Source organism: Brachyhypopomus gauderio, chromosome 15, assembly GCF_052324685.1.
Source record: "Brachyhypopomus gauderio isolate BG-103 chromosome 15, BGAUD_0.2, whole genome shotgun sequence".
Lineage (NCBI taxonomy): Eukaryota > Metazoa > Chordata > Actinopteri > Gymnotiformes > Hypopomidae > Brachyhypopomus > Brachyhypopomus gauderio.
In genome coordinates this window covers 2,824,109-2,848,768 of record NC_135225.1, presented here as the reverse complement: position 1 = coordinate 2,848,768, position 24,660 = coordinate 2,824,109, and the positions used below count along the sequence as shown (strand labels likewise).

Below are 24,660 nucleotides of genomic sequence, written 5' to 3'. Positions count from 1 at the left end.
TATAACAATGCCTCTGTGAAGCTACTGGCAAAGCCTGGAACAATATAATTAATAATATAATTTCCTTTCAGTTAGATCAATGTTAACCGATGAACAGAATGCTCTGCATTTTCAAGAAAATGTATCTTAATGTTTCCTCAAACTGGTGGGTGACTGCTTGCAAGTGGTTGTATGTGATCTAAATTGTTTTCAATCAGTAATTTATTTTTATGACCTCACCAAAGTAATGGGTCATTACTCAAAGGTAGTGGAGTCAGAAGGTGTTTTTCCTGAAATAATGAAAAAATTAAATGGTTAAGAGAAAATCACAAGGAATAGTATCAAAAATAACAGACAGTCTCCGTTTGTACTGCCAAGAAAACTTGGGCTTAGTTCAGTCGGGCTGGAAGCAAGAAGAGCAAAATGTGGACTGACTTAGGTGGAAAACAATGAACTAGACTGTCAAAAGTCTACTGCTATTTAAAATGTATTATATAGTTGTTTTCATAGAATAAAAGAGCAAGATGTTGCAGACCAGAAGTAATGGTTTAAATCTTTATTAAATGCATCCATTTGTTCTCAAAAAATTAAAAATCAATAGTCAGACAATGCATAAAATTATTTAAATGTTTAAATGACCACTATATGAAGAGGAACAATGAACTTAGATTAACTTAGACCTAAATCACCAGTTCTAGTTCACTTGGCAATGTGTGAAATGTGATGTGAGGAATCATATTAAAAATCACAAGCGTAAGATTTACAGCATGTCTTTGATGGTCTCTGCGTGACCCTCCTTCATGTTGTCATAAACAGAGCGATACACAATCAAGACTTTGTGTGCCGATGGTCTCCGCCTGGGATCCTGCCCCTTACACTCCGCATGGATCTGAAAGAGGTGAAAGTGGATGACATCACTTCCTGAGACGTGGCCTAAAAGAAAACGTGTCACATCCGGAATCTTCCAGATATCAGACTTCTCGTCATAGCCGGGCATTAGGTCATCTGAGAAAGGCACATCGCTGCCATACGGCCACAGCTGCTCTGGTGCCACAAACTCTCCCGTCAGCTGATGGTGACCGCATTTCACACCCCGACGCCCCTCCTCCACCTGTGGCAGAGCGTCCAGGTCGTTTGCCAAGAGCCGCAGGTCAGAGGTCAGCAGGAACTGACTGAGCGTCTTGTGTAGGTCATTAGAGTCACACATAACGCGGGTGCCCACCGGGCTGTTGTGCAGGAACACCAGGAAGGCGACGTAGTCGAGTGCCAGGCGCAGACGCGTTTGCCAAGAGTCTTGAGCACGATAGCGGTCCTGAGCCAGAATGGCGTCGAGGTTGAGCGCTGACCTCAGCGGATGATACTCGGTTACAAATACTCCATCTTCTTCACACACACCCACGAGGGAAACGACACGGACGCTCTGAAGTGAACGCAGCATGGATATTCCATGAAGGAAATCCGCTCGATACTCGTCCGATGTTAAAACAGACAGAGCAACTTTTTGTCCCTGCCACTCTGACAAATACACCTGAAACACAAAGAGGAGGGTTAATAATATTTGTATTTAACATTTTGGCAAATGCACTTTGATATTGAAATATCATCCCAGCCTGCAAACTATTGAAAATGCAACTAAACTGAGATGATTCACACACCTGCTTCACGGCTCCCTGTCCGATCAACCTGAGGCGCCAAACACTGGAGCGGATCTCAGGACACTGGAGCCAGGGAGCGCAGGTGGACATAGTACCCACCATGAAGTGGCCGGGGCGCTGCCTGCAGTGCGGGTGTGCCGAGGGAACAGAACTGTCTTGGTATATCGCATCCAAATAGACAAAGAGAAGCAGGTTGGCACAGAGCAGAGCGACCAGACACAGAACTACCGCGGGCACGCCACACTTCACCCTGCTTCCTCCACTACGACCCATAATGGCATCTTAACCTGTGGGTCAGAACAGAAAACATAAAGAGCCACAGGCATTAGCAGAAACACCAGAAAACAGGCATACAAGCTCAGGTTCTGGTTCAAAAAAGCTACACACACCTACGCTCTGATTTAGTGTCACCCAGCTGATTTCACTAATCAAGCTTACCTGCTGGCTTCAGCCGTTGAAACACATTCACTGGGAGGACCGGCATCTTCTGGACCATCCACCTCTGCACGCAAAACCATCAAGAAATTATAGAAAAAAACAGTAAAAAAAAGTTTTGAGAATGAACCATCATAACACAACTGCCACAATTCAACTTCCCTCTACATTAAACACGCCTCACTGCGGGTTATAACCGCTTATAACCCACTCTTCAGGGACATGTAGGTCGATTCTGCTAGTTGGTGTCATCAGACCCGGTCCACCGACCCGGTCCACTGACCCAGTAAACCACCTCCAGCTCCAGTGTGACCCGCCGAACATCACACCAAACCGTACCGTGCTGCGCTAGCTGCACCCACGAACAGTTACACCGTGTCCGCCTCCCCAGCGTGAAGTATCACAACAGTGATGATGAAGTGTTTATAAAATAAAAGTCACGGATGCTGCAGCTGATAAAAGTTTTGTTGCGGCCACTTTGGTGTAACACCAATGGTGTTATTGTTCCGGTTTGTCTTGTTCTATGGAATTAAATGATCTACGGATTTAAACATGATCTCCGAACTAGCGCCATCTGGTGTCGCCTAGGTGCAACAACATCACATTGATTATATCATTCGCAAAGCTTTATTATAATAACACACTATCCTCTCCAAGCGTTCATATCAAAATAAAGCAGTATAGATGGTTTGCCTATACCTAATACAAATTACAAAATGTATAACTTAATCTCCATGTCTTTACTTTACAGACCTATAGAAGATATGTTTTGAAATCTAATTTTATAAGTGATTCATGTTTTATTCATCTGAGGAGGGTAATGGCTCCTCGACGCCTGTTTCCTCTGTTTCCATGGATATGCTTCATGCAATATTAACACATACAGTGTCAACGCGACACCCTCTTAACACACTGATCTGAACATCTGAACATCAACAGACCGTTGACGTGATGGCGCCAGATATGATTTAGACGCAACTGTTCATTAAAATCATCCACACGTCAACTGCGGGATTATGTAGCTCAGGTTTATGATGGCGGGAGAGACACTGAGACGCGAGGGGGACCGGACGGAGAGGAGAGTCCGGTTCCGCGTGGCATCTGCGACCAGCGGCCGTGTTCTGAGAGAGGTGTTCAGGGAGGACGGGTCGGACGACTCGGCGGGTTCCGACACCACCAGCAGCTCCGAGCCCGAACGCGCCGTCTCGCCGGTCGTTAGTGAGGCCAACAGCCACCTGAGTGGACTCGTAGGACCCACATCGGATGAGTGTGCAGGCGACCCAGATGACCTGCTGGTGTACGCGAGCACGAAGGAGCAGGTGTTCAGCAGCAAACGTGTGAACATTTTCAGTAAGAACGGCAGTGTGCGCGGCGTGAAGGACAAAGTGAGCGCGGGACAGGTGCTCTTCAATGACCTGTGTGTCCTGTACGGGGTGAGTAAAACACGCGAGACAGGTGCTCTTCATCGACCTGTCTGTCCTGTACGGGGTGTGTAAAACACGCGGGACAGGTGCTGTTCAACGACCTGTCTGTCCTGTACGGGGTGTGTAAAACACGCGGGACAGGTGCTGTTCAACGACCTGTCTGTCCTGTACGGGGTGAGTAAAACACGCGGGACAGGTGGTCTTCAACGACCTGTCTGTCCTGTACGGGGTGAGTACAACACGCGGGACAGGTGCTCTTCAACGACCTGTCTGTCCTGTACGGGGTGAGTAAAACACGCGGGACAGGTGCTCTTCAACGACCTGTCTGTCCTGTACGGGGTGAGTACAACACGCGGGACAGGTGCTCTTCAACGACCTGTCTGTCTTGTACGGGGTGAGTAAAACACGCGGGACAGGTGCTGTTCAACAACCTGTCTGTCCTGTACGGGGTGAGTACAACACGCGGGACAGGTGGTCTTTAACGACCTGTCTGTCCTGTACGGGGTGAGTAAAACACGCGGGACAGGTGCTGTTCAACAACCTGTCTGTCCTGTACGGGGTGAGTAAAACACGCGGGACAGGTGCTGTTCAACAACCTGTCTGTCCTGTACGGGGTGAGTACAACACAGCGGAAGTAGAACTTGTGACAATAAATAGAACTTGTACACTCACCATCCAATTAACTTGAATAGACCATCTGTCTCCAGGTACCAGTCAGCCACCCTGTATCTATCAACTACATCAACATGCTAGTGGCTTGAGTGTGGATGTTACACTAGAGGTTAATCGTGATCTGTGCTGAAATATCGAGCCTGCAACTGTTGTGTGGTCTGAACCTCGCTGACTTATCCAAGCAAATGTAAAAACAAAATAAAATGTGCCATATTTTGTCAATTGTGATTTTACACCGCAATCGAAATTTGTCCTCCACTTTTAACCCATCTGTGCAGTTAGAACACACACACACACACTAGTGATTACTAGGGGGCTGTGGATCACACGTGCCCAGAGCGGTGGGCAGCCCTAGCCCGGCGCCCAGGGAGCAGTTGGGGTTAGGTGCCTTGCTCAAGGGCACTTCAGTCATGGCCTCAGGTCTGGGAATCGAACCCACGACCCTCCGGTCACAAGACCAGTTCCCTACCACCAGGCCATGACTGCCCCAGTGTGTGGTCATTAAATTGCATCATACTCTTGTATTGACACTGTTATTTTACAAATAATGTATATTTTCTCTTTTTCCTAAGGGTTCTCTGTATGGAAACAGACAAAAGAGACCACGACCTTCTCTCAGCAAAGGAAACTTTGGATCATAGGACATAGGGTCATATGAGGACATGTGTGTAAGTGACCTCAGTGTAAGCCAAGGCCAAATATTCATTTGGTCACCTGAAGGATTCATTTGGTCATCTGAAGGATTCATTTGGTCACCTGAAGGATTCATTTGGTCATCTGAAGGATTCATTTGGTCATCTGAAGGATTCATTTGGTCACCTGAAGGATTCATTTGGTCATCTGAAGGATTCATTTGGTCACCTGAAGGATTCATTTGGTCATCTGAAGGATTCATTTGGTCACCTGAAGGATTCATTTGGTCATCAGAAGGATTCATTTGGTCATCTGAAGGATTCATTTGGTCACCTGAAGGATTCATTTGGTCATCTGAAAGATTCATTTGGTCACCTGAAGGATTCATTTGGTCATCTGAAGGATTCATTTGGACAGTTACCATGAACAAGGACGCATGGATGTTCATTTCACAGCCTATACACAAGTGTTTAGTGTTGTTTCTAATCTCTAAAACGTTCAGTTGTTTTTTTTGGATTACATTGTGCACCCAACAGCTCTACAATCATCAATATTCACTTCAGCTGAGTATTGTATTTAAATTCTATTTAAATTGCATGCTGAATATTTGTTTATAGATTTAAATTGTAAATATGCTCTATCGATATTTCTTTTGCATCACAGTGTTTTGATTAAATAACAAGAATGACTACAATGTTCGAAAGCAACTGTCAACTGTCCAGTTTTTTAATGTTGTATCTATGATATGTGTTTTTGTTCAATTTCCATGTTCTTTAATAGAATGTTTTGTTACTTTTTATGGACATAAGATATACTAAGTGCAGTTTTTTTATGACAATGTGTCTGCAACATCTCAAAAACAAGATAATAATCAAAATCTATTGTTTATCAAATTTGTTTTTGTGTTTGTAACAAATCCACAAGGAGTCATGTAAAAGTGTACTGGTGTTCACATTCTCCAGCTGTGGAAGTTAAATAATGAATAAGATCACTAGGTCAAACAGCTCGTTTTCATCTGCATTATTCAGTGTTTATCACCAGAGAGGGAGAGCGGGGTAGAGATAAAGTAGGAAAAAGAGAGGGAGAGGTAAAAGGGATACGATATATATACACACCTACACAGAGGTATTCAACCATGAAGTAAGGTGAAAGGTCACACAGAGGTATTCGACCCTGAATTACAGTCAAAGGGTCCATTGTGACCATGTCCAGTGGGCCCATGGTAAGACACAGAATGGTAAAATACAGAATGTTCATGGTTCATTGTGTCCATGGTAAAATACAGAATAAGAGATACAAGAACAGTGGATTCACAATAATGTTGCACACATTATTGTGCTGAGGATTTGATGTTGAATAGATATAGTTTACCTATCAATCTACCTATCAATCAATCAATAAATCTAAACTTATCAGCTCAATGATGAAGAGACACATTTTTAGAGAGTTCTGAAAATTGTTATTGTGGTGAGGTGCATCCTTTTTGCATTAATTATCCTGTAGATGTTTCTTCAGCTTTGTCTAAAAGTTTGCTAATAACCACATAGACATAGGTTTATATAGAACACTATATAAGTTACCCATAAGAGAAACAGCAGACAGAATTCAGACACTAGTTTGCATTAGAAACGAAGGTGTAAGGTGTTTTCAAATATTCTTGAGAATTATTTTTATTGTGAGACATTTTTACTGTGCCAATACCATGCACATACCATAAAGCAAGTATGAATATATGAGGTTCTAACAAAATGTTTGTTCATTCAACAAATTTTGTTCAAAGTAAATCAACTCAAACTGATACTTGCCAAAACCTCCCCAGTGTGCAATCAGAACAGAAATGCACAAACAGTAATATATCCATTATATAGTCATATCATTACTTTCTGAAGAAAGTTCATAACAAGATTACAGTGGTAAAAATGTGAAATGATTACAAGTTATAAACACACAACAGGCAATAATCAGCACAGCAGATAGGAATACACACAGTAGCATTGAGTTGAATGCTAGACATTATTAAACCTTTGGTTTCCATACTGAGATGCAAAGTGTATTAATATTAAAGCAAACCTTAGTCTAAACATCTGATTCAAATACATTATTTAAGTAGTCTATATGTCTAACAAGACTGAAATATATTTTTAGCTGTGCTGTTACCACATTCAAGCACATTGGAGATGTTTTCCTATAGCTAAAACACATAGCTCGTAAGTGGTATCTTTGCACGTCCTGTTGTAAGCATAGCAGGGTTAACATTAGTGTACTAGGTGGTGGAAGCAATACTGTCATTTGAAGCTAATTTCTGAATCAATTTCATTCAGTAGTTCCATGATGTCCATTTCGAAATGTTCTTCAATCATATGAGATGTCAGCAGTAATGTCGTTTTTCTCCAAGGTGGACTTGCAGTAAAAACTGCACTGAACCACTGAACAGTGGTGAACAGTGGTGAACAGAGGTGATTGTTAACCTTGTAAATCCTGTAAAGCACTTTGTGACAACGTGTTGTGAAAAGCGCTATACAAATATATTTGATTTGATTTGATTTGAACAGAGGTGAACAGTGGTCCAGCCTCATGTTGCACTTCCTCCATAGTGGATGGTCAGAAGACAGTGAGCAGGGCAAAGACACCATAGAGCAGGGCACAGGGGTAGGCCACCAGCAGCTGCTGCCCCCCCATGTTCAGAGTACAGATGAAGATCTTAGAGGCTGAGAGACTGCACCAGCCAATCACAAACAAGGCCAGCAGCATCCCCAGAAGTCCTCTGGACACAGCAAACAGAAAGAAACTGCAGAAAACCAGCCAAGAATCTGCGAAATGCTGCATGTAATTGGATTATTTTGCTTAAGTACAGATGTTTTATCATAAATTTGATGTATTCCAATCAGAAAATCCAGAACTACACAATCTATTTTTTTCAAAATATTGAAAAGATGCTTAGAATTGAGAAACAGAAAAAAATCTTCTGATACAATAACACAGAGGTTATTTCTTCTGATGCTACTACTTTGGACATAGTCCTGGAAATGTCCAGTTTACAGTGTCCGACCCAAACTGTACTTACTGCAGGGAGTAAACAACAGCGAAGGCAGACAATGCAACCATGGGCAGGAGGCAGTACCCTAATACACTGGTGACGCAGCCGTAGGATATAGTGCACGAACTCATTAGATTCAGCAGAGCACACATGCCCACACAGCCCACCGCACTGATACCATACACATACCCAAAGTGGGCTTTGCCTGCCTGCAAAGACATAAGAAATCTATTAAACAATTATGTATATTAAAATGCATATAAATGGATAAAGTTGTGTGGCAAAGCTCCTTCCATTAAGCTTTTGTTTGTTTATATTCTCTGGATGGAGTTAAGTTTGTTTATACCATTAAAAGGGCGGCCCCTAAAGCAATGCAGAAAAGCACAGGACCAGTGAAGTCCGGTTCATTCATGATTCTGCCATCTGCTGGTCTCAGTGGGTTCAGCACGGTCAGAGTCTTCTGCCAGATGTGATCAAAGTTAATACCCAACTCTGATGAGATACACACACTCTGATGAGATACACACACTGTGATGAGATACACACACACTGATGAGATACACACACTGTGATGATACACATACTGTGATGAGATATACACACTCTGATGAGATACACACACTGATGAGATACACACACTGTGAAGAGATACACACACTGATGTGATACACACTGTAATGAGATACACACACGCTGATGAGATATACACACTGTAATGACACACACACTCTGATGAGATACACACACTGATGAGATACACACACTGTGAAGAGATACACACACTGATGTGATACACACACTGTGAAGAGATACACACACTGATGTGATACACACTGTAATGAGATACACACACGCTGATGAGATACACACACTGTGATGAGATATACACACTGTGATGAGATACACACACTGATGAGATACACACACTGTGAAGAGATATACACACTGTAATGAGATACACACACGCTGATGAGATACACACACTGTGAAGAGATATACACACTGTGATGAGATACACACACTGATGAGATATACACACTGTGATGAGATATACACACTGTGATGAGATATACACACTGTGATGAGATACACACACTGATGAGATATACACACTCTGATGAGATACACACACTGTGAAGAGATACACACACTGATGTGATACACACTGTAATGAGATACACACACGCTGATGAGATACACACACTGTGATGAGATATACACACTGTGATGAGATACACACACTGTGATGAGATACACACACTGTGATGAGATATACACACTGTGATGAGATACACACACTGTGATGAGATACACACACTCTGATGAGATACACACACTCTGATGAGATACACACAGTGTCTCCTGTTCCACATTAGTTCACTCTCCTACAGAACATCTGAGATGTGACTCTTTGACACTCAGTGTGAGCATGTGTGCTGTGTACCCTCTAACAGTGGGGGCTCCTCCTCGTAGTGGTCGTGTTTGTCCATCCCAGGCGGCGCTGTGGGCTGGAACACGTGGCCGGTGTACGGTGGATCCACAGAGGGCACATAGGACCCGGCTAGGGGAACTACACCACCTCTGCCAAACACACAGTAAACAACTGCACACAATCACAGCTACGTCACATGTATTAAACACACAGAATCTAACATAGAACTGACAGCAAACACAGAATGTTATAAAGGGATATGAATTTATATTCATGTTTGGGGTGATGAATGCCATCATTAGCAATATTCTTACACGTCTTGGTAATCTGGGCTGATATATGCTGGATCATAGGCCTCCTGATTATCAATGTAGTAGCTAGACTGGTAGAAATCTTGATCTGCTTGATCTAAATCTGCCATTCTAAAAAGCAACATGAAAGTAAAATGGTAAGAACTTGATGAAATACACTCAAGATTAGATTAGATTAGATTAGAAGATCAATGTAGAATTTTGTCTTATGTCACTCATGCCATTATATTTATTATACAGTCTAAAGAAAATATTTAACAGATTTGAATACCTTAATAAATCCAGTTGAGTAGATCTGGTGTAAAATTGAAGTTAAACAAGCAGGAGTCTTGTCTGTTCACTGGCTAACTGTTAGCTGTGTGCTAACTGCTAGCTGTGTGTCTAATATGTCTGGGGGTTATTTATAGTAAACTAAATTTACACAAAGAACACAGGCAGCTGCGGGACGTGTGGCTGGTGCCAGGAATTATGAACAAGTGTAGTTTCTTATACTTATTCTTCTTGAACTGAAGTGAACAGAACACAAGAGTTTGGAAGCTATTAGAACTTGCTTAGCCTCACAGTAGGTGGACAGTAATTTAAGCAATACTGCAGAATAAAATAAAACCTCAATTAATATCACACTAATCACAGTAATTTAGCATGCTTCCTGTCCAGTGCTTTGGTATAAAATGAAAAAAAATGTATGTAAGAATGAAAAAAAAAAAGGTTACCCAATGGACGTTTATCTGAGATACATTATTTAGCATCTGCAACTCCAAAGCATTTATGTTGTAACCATTTTATATCAGTCTCAATACTAAATAAAATTTTGTTTTTAATATTGGACAATTCCTTTAACTTAATATAAATATACTTACCAGACAAGTGTCTAGCAATGATTAGTTGATCTCAGTAGCTTTAGTGCATTTGTCAAATCATCATGAACATTTTCATAATAATAAGTGCAATTCTTTAAAAAAACAATTGTATAAATGACACCACAGTGTGTAACTAGTAAAGACCTGTAGCTTGCTCAAAATCCCTTGTTCATGTCCCATAATTATTTATATCAATGAATGTATCAGTGTCATCAAAATGACAAGTATGTGTATTCTGCACAAATATGACTGCCATGTTTTCCTATATCAGTGTACTCAGTAAACATTTGATTGCTAAGGTTTTGAGGGCAATGATTGAAAATGCACAAGGCCGCACATTTCTGCAGTACACTTACACATTACTTTAAGTGAGAGATTGCAAGAGACTGTACTGATAACACAGGAAACAGGTAGAACCTACACAGGTGCCACTGTATGTAAAATCACAGTGCAATGGCTCCACACCTCCTGACGATCCTGTGAACGTGTTCCGGCACAATGGATCGTCTTTTGCAATGTAGTGTAGAAATAATCTTCTAGAATGTCTTATCCAGCGTTTGCAGGCTTCTGCCGTGATGTCCTCACACACATCCATGGCAGTCAGCAATGTCATATGTGCTGGTCAGTTGAAGGTTCATACTGTAAGATGCACCTCTGAGTTGTTTTAGAGAACTGGGAGACCATTGGTTGATCTAAAGCTTCAAACATGTCCCCTTCATCAGTGAAAGTCATGATTCAACCAATCATAAGTGCAGATTTACCAAAAAGTCTAATACAGATGTGTAAAATATGCTTTATAGGTTATGACAACTTTTTCAGTGCTTTTATGTAATGACTTATGCAATGATCTAATGCTGATATAATTTGCAGGGTTAATCGACAGGACAAGTTTAATATACTTTGACATCACAAAAGTAATTGATAACGTAGGAAACAGGAGACCGCTGTACAAACATGTGCTTGATTATGCCAAGCATTTGGTATTTGTCCGTAATGAGTGACAGATAGCTTTCATGATGCACACACACGTGACTGGATGAGGTTGGTGAAGGCATTTTCAAAAATTAAATTCTGATCTGCAAAATGCACCAAAGCAACTCAGAAAACTAATTTCAATAGTGCAAACTTGCAAATAACTGTATGAAGGAAATTGATTGGATGACATTGGACTGGATTCATCTTCAGGCTTTTACGGTTTGTAGTTATTTGCTATATTGACAGACCATGTCTTTGTAATACAGAAAATAAGACTGTCATACTAGGAGAAGTGGTTGATCATTGGTTTGTCTAAAGTTTCACACACTCCTCTTCATCAGTGAAAGTCATGATTCATCAGAGACCTAAATCATCACATATAAAAATATGCTTTATAGTAGGTTCATCACTTTAGAATGTAATGATTTATACAATGAACTAATGCGGAGATTTTTTGGGGGGGCAGGACTGTTCAGCAGAGAGCAAGAATATTTTGATCGACATTGGGATATTTATTGTTTCCCTGATGGTCGAAAGCACTCAGCTCTGACTGCATCTTGAAGCGGCTGTAGGGTGGAGCATCTGTACAGAACTTTATACAAACTACTATTTCTTTTGGCAGAAATAAAACACTTAACAACTACTAAAGGTTATTTTTTATTAAAAACTGTAAAACATTAAGAGAATAAAGACTGTATTATAAATTAATCTTGTCCTTACACATTCCATCATACCACCTGTGGTGACAGTGACACACTGATCTAATGAATTAATGTGATCATGATAAGGCTGTAGAGGTGAAAAGCAACTCTGCCATTTCATACAGGAGCTGCTGTAGTCCGAGGTTACTGCCAAGGGGTCCTTCTTCCTAGCACACGGTTGGTAACTTTCTGTAGGAGAAAACATACCAACACATGAGCTTTAACAAGAACGTCACAAAACATCTGAAGTGTTTAACTACTGTGCATGTCAAGTAAAAGAATAACATTCAAGATTTTTATTGTCATTCACAGGAAACAGGCAGTTACTTTGCTAGTCCTCCTCCAACATAAGCCATCAAGGCTAAAGATTAGAGAAGAGCACCTTGTTGAAGAGTTGTGCGTTGAGGCGGTACGTGCTGTATTCAGCCTTCCTCCTCTCATCCTCTCTCCTCTTCTTAACTTCAGGGAGTTGGGAATAAACCCTGATGGGTCACACACACACACCCCTTCATATCCTCTCTTCTTTCGTTGCACACACATACACAGTTAACTACACCTGACCTAACAGAAAGCATACGTTTTCCTCAGAAGGCACACACACAGACACAGACAGACAGACAGGCAGGCAGACACATGCACCTACCTCACGTCTTTTCTCTGATTGTGTGCCTTCTCTTCTACCCCACTGAGCATACACAGAAGGCAAACTACAACAAATACAGGCTCAGGCCCACAACGATGCGGAGAGCTGATGGAGAAGTCAGAACTTACCGCTTGGACCTGCGCACCATCTCCCTCACTGGAATGACTCGTTTACTGGGCAGAGGAGCAGGAGCTGAGGATGGAGGAAGTGATCATCTCAGGAGAGTCACAACTCACACAGCCCATGCGGAAGAGCGACTACGGCGTCAACACGCGACCAATGTCTACGTGTTGTCCGAGATCCCCTCTGTGGAAGTAAAGTGTCTACACCCACCTGCTGAGGGCAGCTGAGCGGGAGCAGGGTGGCTGAAGAGCTCGTCTCTCTCGCGGTTGAAGACGGCCTGCATCTTCCTCTCCTCCACCACCAGGCACAACCTCTTCATACGCTCTCGGGAACGGGACACAAACTCCGGCCGACGCAACTCCAGAGCCTCCTGCACACAAAGGCCTTTAACACACTTGCAAAATACAAAGACCACAATTTAAATACTGCGCCTAAAGAGCCTGAAACAAAATACAAATCTACAATCAGAAGAGAGGAGAAAGAAAAAAAAGAAACCCTAGCCCTAACCCCACAAGTCAATGTACATATCCACACACAAGCAAACATGCACCCACCCGCAGCGAGAGGGGGATGAGGGCGGAGGTCTTGCTGCTGCTGGTGGTCTCTGCTGGGGCTTCAGGGTCAGGGGTCGTCTCTTGCTCCCCCTGGATGTGACGCTCTCTGAGCGGTTCCCTCTGCGCCTCTCTCCAGGGGCGGGTCCTGCTGTAGGGCTGGAACCAGGCAGGGCCCGGGGGCAACACCGCCTCGGCGTGGGGGTCGTTCTCCTTCCGCGCTGTCCGCTTCAGCTCGTCAGCAGATACAAACCACGACACCCCTGACAAACACAGAACCACGGAGGAAAAACAAGAGTGTGTGAGCATGAGTGGGTACCAGGAGTGGGCACCATGATGCAGGAATCCCACACCTGACCCCCACAACCCCCCCCCCCCCACACGCCGCACAAGCTAACCATCTGGGTAGCTGGTCTGGTTGCTCTTGTGGAGACCCCCCCTGCCCAGCACGGCCCCTCTGGGTGTTGGGTAACTGCTCTGCTGCGGTGCGTAGGCTAGAGGAGGAGCCCTGGTCCCTCTGCCACAGCCTGGCGAGGGGAAGGTGGTGCCCACATCACGCGTGTGTCTGCGAGTGCCGTTCACCACAATCTCCAGATCTCCTGAAAAACAAAACCATGCAGCCGCTTAATACCACAATCTTTCTATTGTAAATAATGCATCAACTGCTGGCTTTATAAAGACAATGTGTGTATTGGCCAGCAAACCAAAGAGCTGGTTCCCTGGTTTGGCAGAACATGCAAACACAGCCCTCTCCTGCAGGGGGCGACAGGTTTCCATTACTCGCCCAGAGGAGAATGTTACTGTTGTTTTACTGCCGGCCTATTGCCATTTATCTCAAACACAGTGTAGCTACAAACTTGCATCTGATCCCCGTCTGACCCCTCATGTCACCAAACTGCTGAAAAACACTGGAATATTCCTGGACAACTGACCTGCTTGTATGCCTCTGCTGACCTGTTTGACCTTTGACCTCTTGGTCCGCATGGTAGCTCTTTGAAAGGGGAATGTATGCATGTTTGAGGAGGATAGAGAACCAGAGGAGGCCTGAGAGAAATGAAAAGCAAACACACACACACACGCACACACACAAAAACCAGAAATGAGATAAATAGCCATCATATCTGGAGGTAACATACAAAATTTAAATCCTTCCACAAAAACACTATATTCCTAACAGACTTCAAAATGAACTAATACCACAAAGGATGTACAAGTCACAATTTCCAACATTTTATAACATATATAGCTATATTTATCTCAACCTTTCGACTTTCAACAATTCTTCCGACCCAACACGGACATTAGTAGACTGCGTTACCGTGGAGTCATCTGTGCTGATGATCTGTGTGTCAGGAGAGAGGGTTTGTTCAGAGACGCCAGAGCTCAGCTCTCTTTTCTGTTTGTTGATGGTGTTGTAGAGTCTGAGCAGACTGCTGCTGGTCTTTGTAGTCTGACCTCTAGTGACCTCTGCTGGCCCACTACCAACCCGGCGCGGTCTGAAAGCTCCGAGCAGGCGCCGTACGTCGATGGTGGACTGGCTGCCAGTCGTCTCCGCAGAGACGCTGGTGGACTCGTCTCTCTCGGCTGGACACTGATGACCACTCCCCTGCCTGTCCTCTTCTAAAGCGTGATTGGTCCTTGATGTCTCATCCCCTTGAGATGTTATTGGAATCGCTCTCCCTCCATTCCTCTCCTCCTCCTCTCCTCTCCTGGTTTCCTCTTTTCCTTTCATCTGCCTCGGCTCGTGGCCCCGCCTCCTGCTCTTGCTTCTCTCCTCCTCTTTGGCAGGCGTGGCCAATGAGGAGGAGCTATGCAGGAGGCGGGACAGGCGCTCCAGCCTCTCCAGTAGGGACACGTCTCCCTTATTGGCAGGCTGATCCTCCTGCAGGCTCCACCTCTCACTGAAACGATGCCACAACTGGTCCAGGGAGCTGCCAATCTCCACCGCGTGGCTCCGAGGCTTCGCGCCCTGCTCCTCCTCTCTGATTGGCTCAGGGAGCCCACCTGGTGTCAAGTCATGCGTCTGCTCCGTGTGGCCATGGTGGAAGTCATCTGTGCTGTAGTCAGCCTCCATGTGCAGGGGCACAAACACTTCCTCCTCTTTTTCCTCTACACCATATACGGCCCCTTGATTCGTGTCCAAGCCTGCAGCAGTAACGGGAAGGGTGTGCTGATGGAGAGAGCCAGTACCGTTGCTTTGGTTAGAAGCTGTAGTCTTAGAGCCACAGAGGTCTCGTCCAGGAAGAGTCCAATCTGACCAAGAGAGGGAAAAGGTTTGAGCTGAGGAATAACGTCCTAAAAATGCACTTCACCTCAAACGTCTGTCTCCACAGACAGATCAGCTCTCACCTCTCCTCATGTTGGCTTTCCTGCTGTAAATACCTTCCTTGTGCCTCGGCGTGATGTTCCTGTCCTCCATCTCTCTGGAGCCCAGCACCTCCGTGGAGAAGTGGGGAGGCAACGCGTCATCAGACCCTACGGAGAAACGACAGTGAGGAGAACGGAGCACCCAACAGAAAAGCAGAGCCCCAAACGGCACCGGCCGGTGACGGCGCGTCCTCGTGAAGCTCGGCCTGTAATGGAGCCATGCTTCGCCTCTCCCTCAGACAAAGGCGCCCATGAATAATGCAGGAGCACGAGGGGAGGGGGGGGGGGGTCAAAGAGCAGGAGTGAGAATGAAACGAAGGAACAAAAAGATCAAGCTGAACTGAAGGATCTGTGTACCATTTCCCACCACAGTGCTCTCCGATGCCTAGAATACTACCCCATCAAACTGAGCATTAGCTGTAAACACTGAGCTGTACCACTCTGCACTACTGTGTAGTATACCAATAGCACATTTATATGGTTTGTACATGGAAAACACACAGCACAAGAGCACTGCGGTAAATTAGCACACAGGCCAAACATCACATTTTTCACTTCACAACATGTTACACCATAGAGTCTTACTATGTCTTCCCTGTTCTCTTCCGGTTGAGGGTACATAGTGCACACCTGGCGCTGCCTCCTCTCTGCCTTTTATTGTTTTTCTACTATTTTCTGTTCATTTTTTCCTGCATTATTGGATTTTATCTTCCTCACTCCCTCTCTCCCGTATCCAGTGAACTTCAGCCGTGGTGAGTTAGCCTCCACTTCTCGCCAAGCTGTTGTTCAGTAAATTGTTTGTACTGGGTAGTTTACATACTGCCCTGTACTGACTGGGTTCTAGTGTTTAGAGCTTGCCTGGACTCATTTATTTTACGATCTGATCTTCTGATGGACCTTTTCTGGTCCTGGATCAGGATATCTGCCGTTGCACTGTGGTTCTATCAGCTTCCGTATATGCTCACGTACTCTACTGCTGAACTGAAGAGTTTGTGTGTTCGTGTCTTGGACTCGAGACATTTGAGCTGTATCGTTCTGTCAGTATTGCACGCCGACCCAGATACGTCCACCGGTCTCTAACAATCAACAGAATCAGCTACAAAATTCTGATTCTTACATTCAAGACTATTCATGTTCATGTTCTTGCCCCTGCCAGTGTGTGTCCCCTCATATACGTGATGTTAAGCGTCCTTGGGTTTGTAAAAGGCGCTATATAAATGTAACCTATTATTATTATTATGTGCTCTGAACACCAGTGCCAACGACCAACTCTCACTGTGTTAGCACGCACGCTCAGGTGTGTATGAGGTGGTGATGAGGTATGACTATCTGTCTTACCAGGGTGGGAACTCTCGATGCTGCTATCAGAGTGAAAATGAGAGAGATCCACGTTGGTCTGTGGCATGTAGAACAGCTCCGAACTGCCTTGAGGTTTATATGGTAACAGGGTAGGAACAGCTACAGGAGGAACATAAAGGTAGGGAGGGCATAAGTGTAGCAATTCACCTGAGCAACTGAGAAGAAATACAGGAATAGAGAGAATATAACCACAGCAAACTCTCGATGAAACTTAAATTATGCTGCTTACGTGCAGTGTGCACAAACGGAGGTCTATCTGGCCCAGCAAGTCTCTGGAGGGGTGTGAATGTCTGTGTATCTGGCCCAGCAAGTCTCTGGAGGGGTGTGAAGGTCTGTGTGTATCTTGAGCTGATCTGGGAACAGCCACCAGCAGTTCCGCTGTTCTGGCCTGACTGTCTCTCTTTCCTTGAGCTGGTCTCACTGGGTACTGGAGTGTTCTCTTCTTTACTGGTTCTGGAGCTTTTCAAGATGTCCTGTCTGCACATTCTGCTTGTGTGGTGTAACGGAGGTCTTTTGGTGATGTTCTGCTGAGGTTTAGGTGAGAGGGTGAGGTGGACGTGTGAAACGTGAGCTTGATCAGAGGGACCTGAACCAGACTCCAAACTTGGTGGCGTCTCTGGCCTGCTGGGGACATCTTCACAAGCCAAGTCTTGATGTTTGTCTTCACCATTCCCCTTCTTGGCCTCTCCCATTATCCCCTTCCTGTCCATCTCTGTCCCTCCATTACCCACAAGGCTGTGCGGTCTCCCCTCATTGGCGGCTGTGTGCGTGGGGCTACGGCTGCATTCTTGCTCTGGGACCGCACATGCAGGGTCGTCATGCAGACGCAGACGTTGGGTTTCGGACTGGGGGGAGGGCGTACGTCGGACGCTCGCTATGGTGATGGACGCGAGTGGCGTGGGAGCAGGCGGGCTCTCCCTGAGGGCGATCTGATGGATCCTGGTCTCCAGGCTGTCCTGAGAGGCTGGGTGCAGTTCAGCGTTGGAGCCCCGTGGGATCTGGTGGGCTCTCCGCGGCTGGTCAGAGAGTTGCGACCTGCTGAGCACTGCTGCAGGACCTTCAGCAGGTTGGAGGAGACGGTCAACGCTGGACTGAGCACTGCCCTCAGAGTCTGAGCTCCACTGAGACATGAGAGAGAGAGAGAGAGAGAGAGAGAGAGAGAGAGAGAGAGAGAGAGAGAGAGAGAGAGAGAGAGAGAGAGAGAGAGCGAGCATGTCAGGTTGTTCCATTTGGAGGGAGGTCGGTGGGAGCAGAGGGGTAGACACAGTGCTGTTGAAACCTCTTCAACACAGCATCACTCTGACACACATTAATCAGATATGTAGGTTTACCTCTGACTGTCAGTACTGTCCACGAAGCAGTCTGCCAGCATCCCAGAGAAAACAAAACTTCTCATTACCCATTTATTTGAAATGAAACACACTGCTCCCAGAACGATGAATAATAAAACAAAAATAAAAACCACGTTATTGGTTTCTTCTGTGTCTGAACATCACGTAGTACCTTGTTGTGCCTGGCGTAAAGCAACAGTTCCTGTTTGATCTCGTCGATTCTCCTCCTATCTTCTGCGTTAAGCTCTATGGATTCACACTGGTGACCAGACACCTTCATGAGGATCCACTCTTAAAATGAGGGAAATTGTGAAAATTATTATTCATTTCATTAATTATTACTTCACAGCACTGCATGGCTTGGTTGTGTATTGCTCACCGTAACCATCAAAAGCTGTTTACCTCTAGCACGGCTTTCTTCTGGGTCAGAGGTACTCGGCCGGCTGGTAATCATAGAGACGGGCGACTCGCTGTGTAGAAGCTTAGCCACCCTGACAGCGATTGAACTTTCACTGCTGCCGTCACTCAAAACATCAAGCTCCACCTCTGCTGGGCTGTGGGTGGGGCTATTCTCAGGTGAGCCAATCCCAGCATTCTCTGCACCGTCCTGAGCAGGCGCATTCCCCTGCGTGACGGGCAGGGTCAACGGGCCCATCTTGTCTGGGTCTGCTGCACTACAGCCCTCAGGCTCCGCCCTTCTTGGGGCAACTCGAAGATCACGTGACTTAAGATCTTCCTGTGTGTTCCGAGAGGGAGACGAAGGCTCTGTGGTCACGTGATCCGCCCGTCTGGACAGCTGAAGAGGTCCATAGGAGGATGAGGAACTCTCCTTCAAAGCAGAGTCTGAGGAAGAGCGAGCCAGCACCAAGGAGACCCTCCCACCAAGCGACAAAGATGAGTCATCATGATACGTTTGCATGTTTTGCCTAAGTGACAGGAAGGAGGTGTTGCTCTCGGAGTAACTGTGTGATCCAGGGGACGAAAGCAGAGAAGAGTGTCCAGACACGGGGCTCCCCGCACTCCCAAGTAAACGTCTGATCTCCTGCAGGGTCTTAGAACCCACCAGAGAAGAGTTGCCATCGTTGACTTCCAACGAGGCGCCATGAGGGGGCGCACTCACCGAGCTTAGCTGACCGTAACTGCCTTCCCGCTGGGGTGTGTCAGATTCATGAGAAACAGATAATGGGTCTGTTGGGAAAAGATGTTGAGGGGGAGTGTGTGCCTGACAACGATCCATCCTGACACTCCCCTGACTAGCTGGTCGGTCTGGTTTCTGAACCGCAAGCCTTGGTGTTAAAGAGGCAATGGAATCTGCAGAGAGCATACTGGAACTAGAAAAAGTCTCCTTCTGAGGACTGTCACCTGTACAGAACAGCAACAGACCAGAAAACACTTATAGACATAGATTACTGAATATCTTAAGACATTAAGTGTAATTTTTTATTTCATTATCATTTTCATTTGTTAAAAGTATGCACAACCATTTGGGATAGGTATTTCTACTGAATCATGCAGCACATGTTCAAGAGTCAATCAGTCTAATACATTCAACATATCTAACTATTACTACATTTTCACTGACATGCTGGAGACTGGAACTGATTCTTATTTTACTGGATTTTTCAAGTTATTTAGTTTAATCTATTTAAAGATTACTTTTTTAATTACTGTTTTTGCAAACTTCAGTTTAAAGCTCAAAGCGCTTCTTTAATGTCCAAATATTAAACATTGTTAATTTAACACTTAATTCTTGTACATTTTCAGACTACATACATCATATTTACAGAAAATGAACATCAGCTCCAAGTATTAATTATTGATGTCCTTCACAACTAATGATCGGTATGGAGCTGAAAAACCATACAGATCCCTAAACTACATTGTAAAATAATGCTTAACAAGACAGAGCAGCTCACAGCCCTCAAAATCAATCATTAAACTGATGATTCTCCTAGGAAATAAATATGAGTCAAGTCAACTCATTAGTTATGCAGACACGTGATTGTTGATTGGTTACCTTCAGATGGCTGTGTGCTCTTGGTGGGTGTTCCTACTGAGCCTTTGATCGTACACAAATCAGTAGGAGAGAACTCAGGTTCTCTAATTGGTCCACGGAGTGTAAATGGATTCAGGATGGTTGAAGGCGACTGATCAATCCCCAAGTTATGAAGGTATAGCTACAGAATAATTAACGGTCATAAAACTGCAACTCAAAATACATTTTGAACAGTTTTAAGTAAAATTTAAAGGTCAAGCCTTTTGCAACCTCAGCATTTAACTTACAGGGATCCTGTCGTCGATGTTGAGCTCAAACGTCTGTGGTGGGGTGCCGGGTCTGGAGGTCCAATAGGGGGCGTAGTTGTCCACTTCTAGACTGACAACAGAGGACGCCACCCCCACGGATGCCCTAAAATTCTGCTCACCATGGCAGCTGCCCTGAGAGCTGGAAAGAGTGCTGTTCATGTTATGGCTTGAGGACAAGTTGCTGATCTTGGCAGGACTGGGGAACGGAGAAGGTGTCACGGTGGCGTCTACGGGCCCTTGAGCCAGGCTGAGGTCACCCACTCCACCCGTGAGCCGTGCCGGGTCCGCACCTGTCGGGCCCAGACCTTGAGAGGAGTCACTGGAGTGTCCCGTCTGAAAAGGTGGGTTGTGGCGAGCTCCACCCTGCTGGGCGGAAGTGACGACTGTGCCCAGAGAAGAGTGGGAATGGGTGGGTGGAGATGTCGAAGCTGCTCCTGCCTCCATCACATGGCTGCGCCTATCTGGGCCCCCACCCGTCTGAGAGGCCTCCGTACTGATGTTTGACGCACACATCACCCCACTGAGATGTTGTTGTGGTAAAGTACAGTTCAGCGCTTCAGACTCAGAGTTCTGCACTTGCTTTTTAAGAAGTATGTCGTCAAACCCCTGTGAGGCCACACGATCATAAAACGATGTGCTGGAACCAGCCTTCCAAGCATCGATTTTCTGAAGGTAGCTGAGGCTGGGAAGGGAACAGACTGCGCCTACAGAGTGCACGGACGTCTGATTTTTAATCTCCCTGTCGGATGCTGGCGGGCCAGAGTCTGACGTGGGAGGATCAGGTGGCGTGTGCTCACAGGAAGAGGGAGGTTCATGTAATTCAGTGTAAGGGACTTCTTGGCCACGGGGCACCTCGTTTGTAACAGGAAGGACGTGTGCCTTTGTGTGAGCCTGCAAGGGGTAAAAGGAACCTCCAGTAATGGTTTGAGGGTCTGTGGTGCTCAGGTTCAGTACTTTCATCTGGTCTGGTCTGGAACTACCATTTGAGCTAAGGGTCAACATGGCCGGACTAGCCATAGTGTCTTGAAGGGAACACACGGGAGACAGTGGGGTCAAGGCCGCCGCCCACCTTGCAGGTAACACTGCAGGTGTGGATTGAGACACGGGCTGAGAAGTTAAAAAGGAACCATCTGCTGCTGTCTGACTACTTGGGCTCCACCGTGCTCTCTGAAGCCCCGCTACACTCACAACACCTCCATTGGCCGGGGTATCGCACGGCGCATTTGAAGTGTCTGTCTTCCCAGTTTGGTTTCTATTGCCCGTTGTAGAAACGGACGCATCAGTGTGGCTGCAAGTCTGGGGCTCTCTGTGGGTAGGGTCAATACTGTGATCTGAATGCACACTCAGGGAGCGCACGGTGACGTTTGAGAGGACAGATGTGCGAGTGGAAGATGACACGGTAAGTCTACCTACTGTATACCTCCGAGACGACAGGGGGGAGGAGCCACCCTGAGGCTGCTCTCGACTCCCAGACGGTCTGAGCGGCTGGTCTTCCACACAGACTTGTTCAAGGTCTTCATTTTCAGACTGACACTGGGGGGAATTTGATCGGATTCGTACAGCTCCAGTCTGACCGAGGACAGCCTCAGAGGCAGGAGAGACAGCACTGCTACTGGCTACACAAACACCCCTTAAAGTGGACATGGCAGTGTCTCCTATGTCCACATCAGCGTCCACATGCTTCTCTCGCTCCTCATGAGCCTGAGCTGTCTGGTAAGGGCCTTCAGATGACAGGCTGTGCTGTGAGAGAGTGCAGCAGCTATTATCATCCCTCGACATGACAGCAGTCTCTGCTAGAGGATGCTGGGATAATGAGGCCTGTTCATGGGATGTGTTTGATAGGCCACAACCCCCATCTACACGCAGGTGTGACGATTGAGGGCACCTCTCAGAAGCAATGGACAGATCGGGAGATCCCCTTAATAGAAAACAAACAAAGAGTATACATTATATTAAACTAAAAACATATATTTTTATTTATTTATTATTTTACAGAATACAATACCTCAGGGGAACAAATTCGGAATCTGTCTGATGAAGGAGAGAGGACTCAGAAAGAATAAAGGGCTTGTCCTGGGGAAACAGCCTCAGTGTTGGTGATAAACGGCTGTCCTGGAACTCTGCCAAGATGAAGAACAGGACTTTGGGAAATATTTAAAAAATAACCCCTTAGAAGCATTTCATAATAATGTGACTTTTGCTGTTGATAAAGGTTAGAGATGTGTTTACCTAGCTGTAAAGATTCAAATCCATCAGCCTGTGTGCTGGATGGTCCTTCAGAACTGTGTGGACAGTCAGTCTCAGACAAGGTTGTCACGTATCCTGTTAGATCCAGAAAGTGACTGGAAGACTGTTGACCAGGTATCTGCTCCTGTGACTCCATCCCCTACAACCAAATACACCAACATCTCAAACACAATAACCCTCACATCACTGACACGTCCACGACTCGTGTGCACCACATGAAGTGATTTACTTGGTTAACTTCTAAACGCGTAAATAAACACGAAAACGTACCGTGTTATGTACCAGACCATATCATAAGTTATACCAGTTATCATAAGTTTAACTTAATCAGAGCTTAAGTGACTAGTTTGATCTGCACATTCAGAGTAAACATGACTTAAACTAGCTGTGGAAGAATAACTGTTAACTAACGTTATATAGAAAACATTTTCAGCGCCGAAAACTACTTTAAAAAAAGTCTGAATCCAATGATCAGACTAATTAAAAGTTTATGGATCCGTTATAATCCGGTTAAACACGATGAAGCGACTCTAACCCGCCTCACCGACATCAGCCCGTTAGCCGCTAGCACACCTCGGCTACAGTCGCTAGCTCACACTTGTTGCTGGGTCAGATAACGCGGCGCGGGTGCTCGACACTACGTCGAAACCACGGAGAACTGTTAGAGAAGAGCGATATTAAACGGCACCGACCCCGTTAACACCCGCCGAGTCTCCGCCGCGCACCGGCAGCGCCATTGTTGTGGGGCTAGCCGGCTAACTGGCTAACTAGCTGCTCCTGGTTTCTATGGGAATAACGTTCCGTGTTCCGCGCATGCGCACACCAGCGCCAGGATTCACGGAGATCGGTGTAAATTCGGTGATACCGGAGACTTCAGAATAAAGATCCGCATGAGATTCCCTTCAAATGGACCCGTAATACGCACTGAAGGGAGAAGGGAACTAATGCCAACCTGGGGCGTCTGGTTCAGATAAACACGCGTTTGCCCCGCGACTTTGCGCGGTAAATTCAAACGTGTGAAGAGTCACGATAACAACACCTTCAAAATACATAATACTGAGACAGTCTAATATAGTAATACTAATTAACTCAAATTCATATAATAATTATAATAATATATTAATACTGGAGAATACAGTGTGGTGTGAGTTTTTAAAAGGAACGCTTGTTAAAAATACAATGACTGAAAACAGTAGCTGATTTAAATATATTATTTTAACTGAGAGGTCTCTACAAAATGTCCTTCCTCAGCCCAAAGCAAAACAACAAAAAACACCGTGAGCTGAAGATGTGCAGAGATGCTAAATAAAGCATTTATAGAATAGTGGTATATTTCCCGAGCAGTCCATAAGAGTGTGGAGTATTACGGGATAATAACGGGAAATGTCATGACTGTTTATCATCTCTAATAAATAAAGACTAATAAAGGTAAAACAGGCCCCAGACGTTTCACTTCTACAGACGGATCATTTGTTCAATAAACGTCTGTTTATCGCTTCCACCACTGGATACCAAGTCTCATTACCTTTTTACATGACACTGTATAGGCCAAACGGATATTTAAATCAACGAACATGATGCACGTTTAGATTTGGATCAGAAACAACCCAATAATCGGTCA

The 24,660-nt window shown here is 45.2% G+C and overlaps 4 protein-coding genes across 13 annotated transcripts; 1 reads left to right on the top strand and 3 right to left on the bottom strand.

The window, feature by feature from the left end:
- Positions 1-520: 520 nt before the first annotated feature.
- On the bottom strand, positions 521-2,578 carry pomk (protein O-mannose kinase). Of its 4 annotated transcripts, none has more exons than XM_076974874.1 (4): positions 2,234-2,578; positions 2,073-2,138; positions 1,635-1,921; positions 521-1,507 (listed from the first exon to the last, which is right to left on the bottom strand). In XM_076974874.1, the coding sequence occupies exons 3-4, from the start codon at positions 1,905-1,907 to the stop codon at positions 740-742; spliced, it is 1,041 nt and encodes a 346-aa protein (XP_076830989.1). In that variant the 5' UTR covers positions 1,908-1,921; positions 2,073-2,138; positions 2,234-2,578; the 3' UTR covers positions 521-739. The 4 variants fall into 4 exon arrangements, with proteins under 4 accessions (XP_076830989.1, XP_076830990.1, XP_076830991.1 ...); XM_076974875.1 differs by having other exon boundaries at positions 2,073-2,136; positions 2,281-2,578; XM_076974876.1 differs by having other exon boundaries at positions 2,073-2,136; positions 2,353-2,578.
- Positions 2,579-2,620: 42 nt separating this feature from the next.
- On the top strand, positions 2,621-6,374 carry grxcr1b (glutaredoxin and cysteine rich domain containing 1 b). The gene is made up of 2 exons (XM_076974880.1): positions 2,621-3,502; positions 4,738-6,374. The coding sequence occupies exons 1-2, from the start codon at positions 3,101-3,103 to the stop codon at positions 4,804-4,806; spliced, it is 471 nt and encodes a 156-aa protein (XP_076830995.1). The 5' UTR covers positions 2,621-3,100; the 3' UTR covers positions 4,807-6,374.
- A 76-nt stretch (positions 6,375-6,450) lies between these two features.
- Positions 6,451-9,985, bottom strand: LOC143476616 (protein YIPF5). Of its 3 annotated transcripts, none has more exons than XM_076974878.1 (6): positions 9,850-9,985; positions 9,582-9,689; positions 9,280-9,438; positions 8,182-8,327; positions 7,863-8,044; positions 6,451-7,562 (listed from the first exon to the last, which is right to left on the bottom strand). In XM_076974878.1, the coding sequence occupies exons 2-6, from the start codon at positions 9,616-9,618 to the stop codon at positions 7,400-7,402; spliced, it is 687 nt and encodes a 228-aa protein (XP_076830993.1). In that variant the 5' UTR covers positions 9,619-9,689; positions 9,850-9,985; the 3' UTR covers positions 6,451-7,399. The 3 variants fall into 3 exon arrangements, with proteins under 3 accessions (XP_076830993.1, XP_076830992.1, XP_076830994.1); XM_076974877.1 differs by having other exon boundaries at positions 9,280-9,416; XM_076974879.1 differs by having other exon boundaries at positions 9,280-9,405.
- A 2,065-nt stretch (positions 9,986-12,050) lies between these two features.
- Positions 12,051-24,630, bottom strand: alms1 (ALMS1 centrosome and basal body associated protein). 5 transcript variants are annotated; one of them, XM_076973976.1, is made up of 18 exons: positions 24,565-24,630; positions 23,022-23,178; positions 22,798-22,912; positions 20,772-22,710; positions 20,506-20,665; positions 18,891-19,850; positions 18,661-18,779; positions 17,387-18,278; positions 17,137-17,256; positions 15,781-15,906; positions 14,750-15,684; positions 14,364-14,475; positions 13,830-14,030; positions 13,435-13,694; positions 13,091-13,250; positions 12,886-12,949; positions 12,497-12,596; positions 12,051-12,303 (listed from the first exon to the last, which is right to left on the bottom strand). In XM_076973976.1, exons 1-18 carry the CDS (start codon positions 24,613-24,615, stop codon positions 12,259-12,261), a joined length of 6,516 nt encoding a protein of 2,171 aa, XP_076830091.1. In that variant the 5' UTR covers positions 24,616-24,630; the 3' UTR covers positions 12,051-12,258. The 5 variants fall into 5 exon arrangements, with proteins under 5 accessions (XP_076830091.1, XP_076830095.1, XP_076830092.1 ...); XM_076973980.1 differs by lacking the exon at positions 24,565-24,630 and adding an exon at positions 23,992-24,045; XM_076973977.1 differs by lacking the exon at positions 24,565-24,630 and adding an exon at positions 23,732-23,985 and having other exon boundaries at positions 12,052-12,303.
- Between the last annotated feature and the right edge of the window lie 30 nt (positions 24,631-24,660).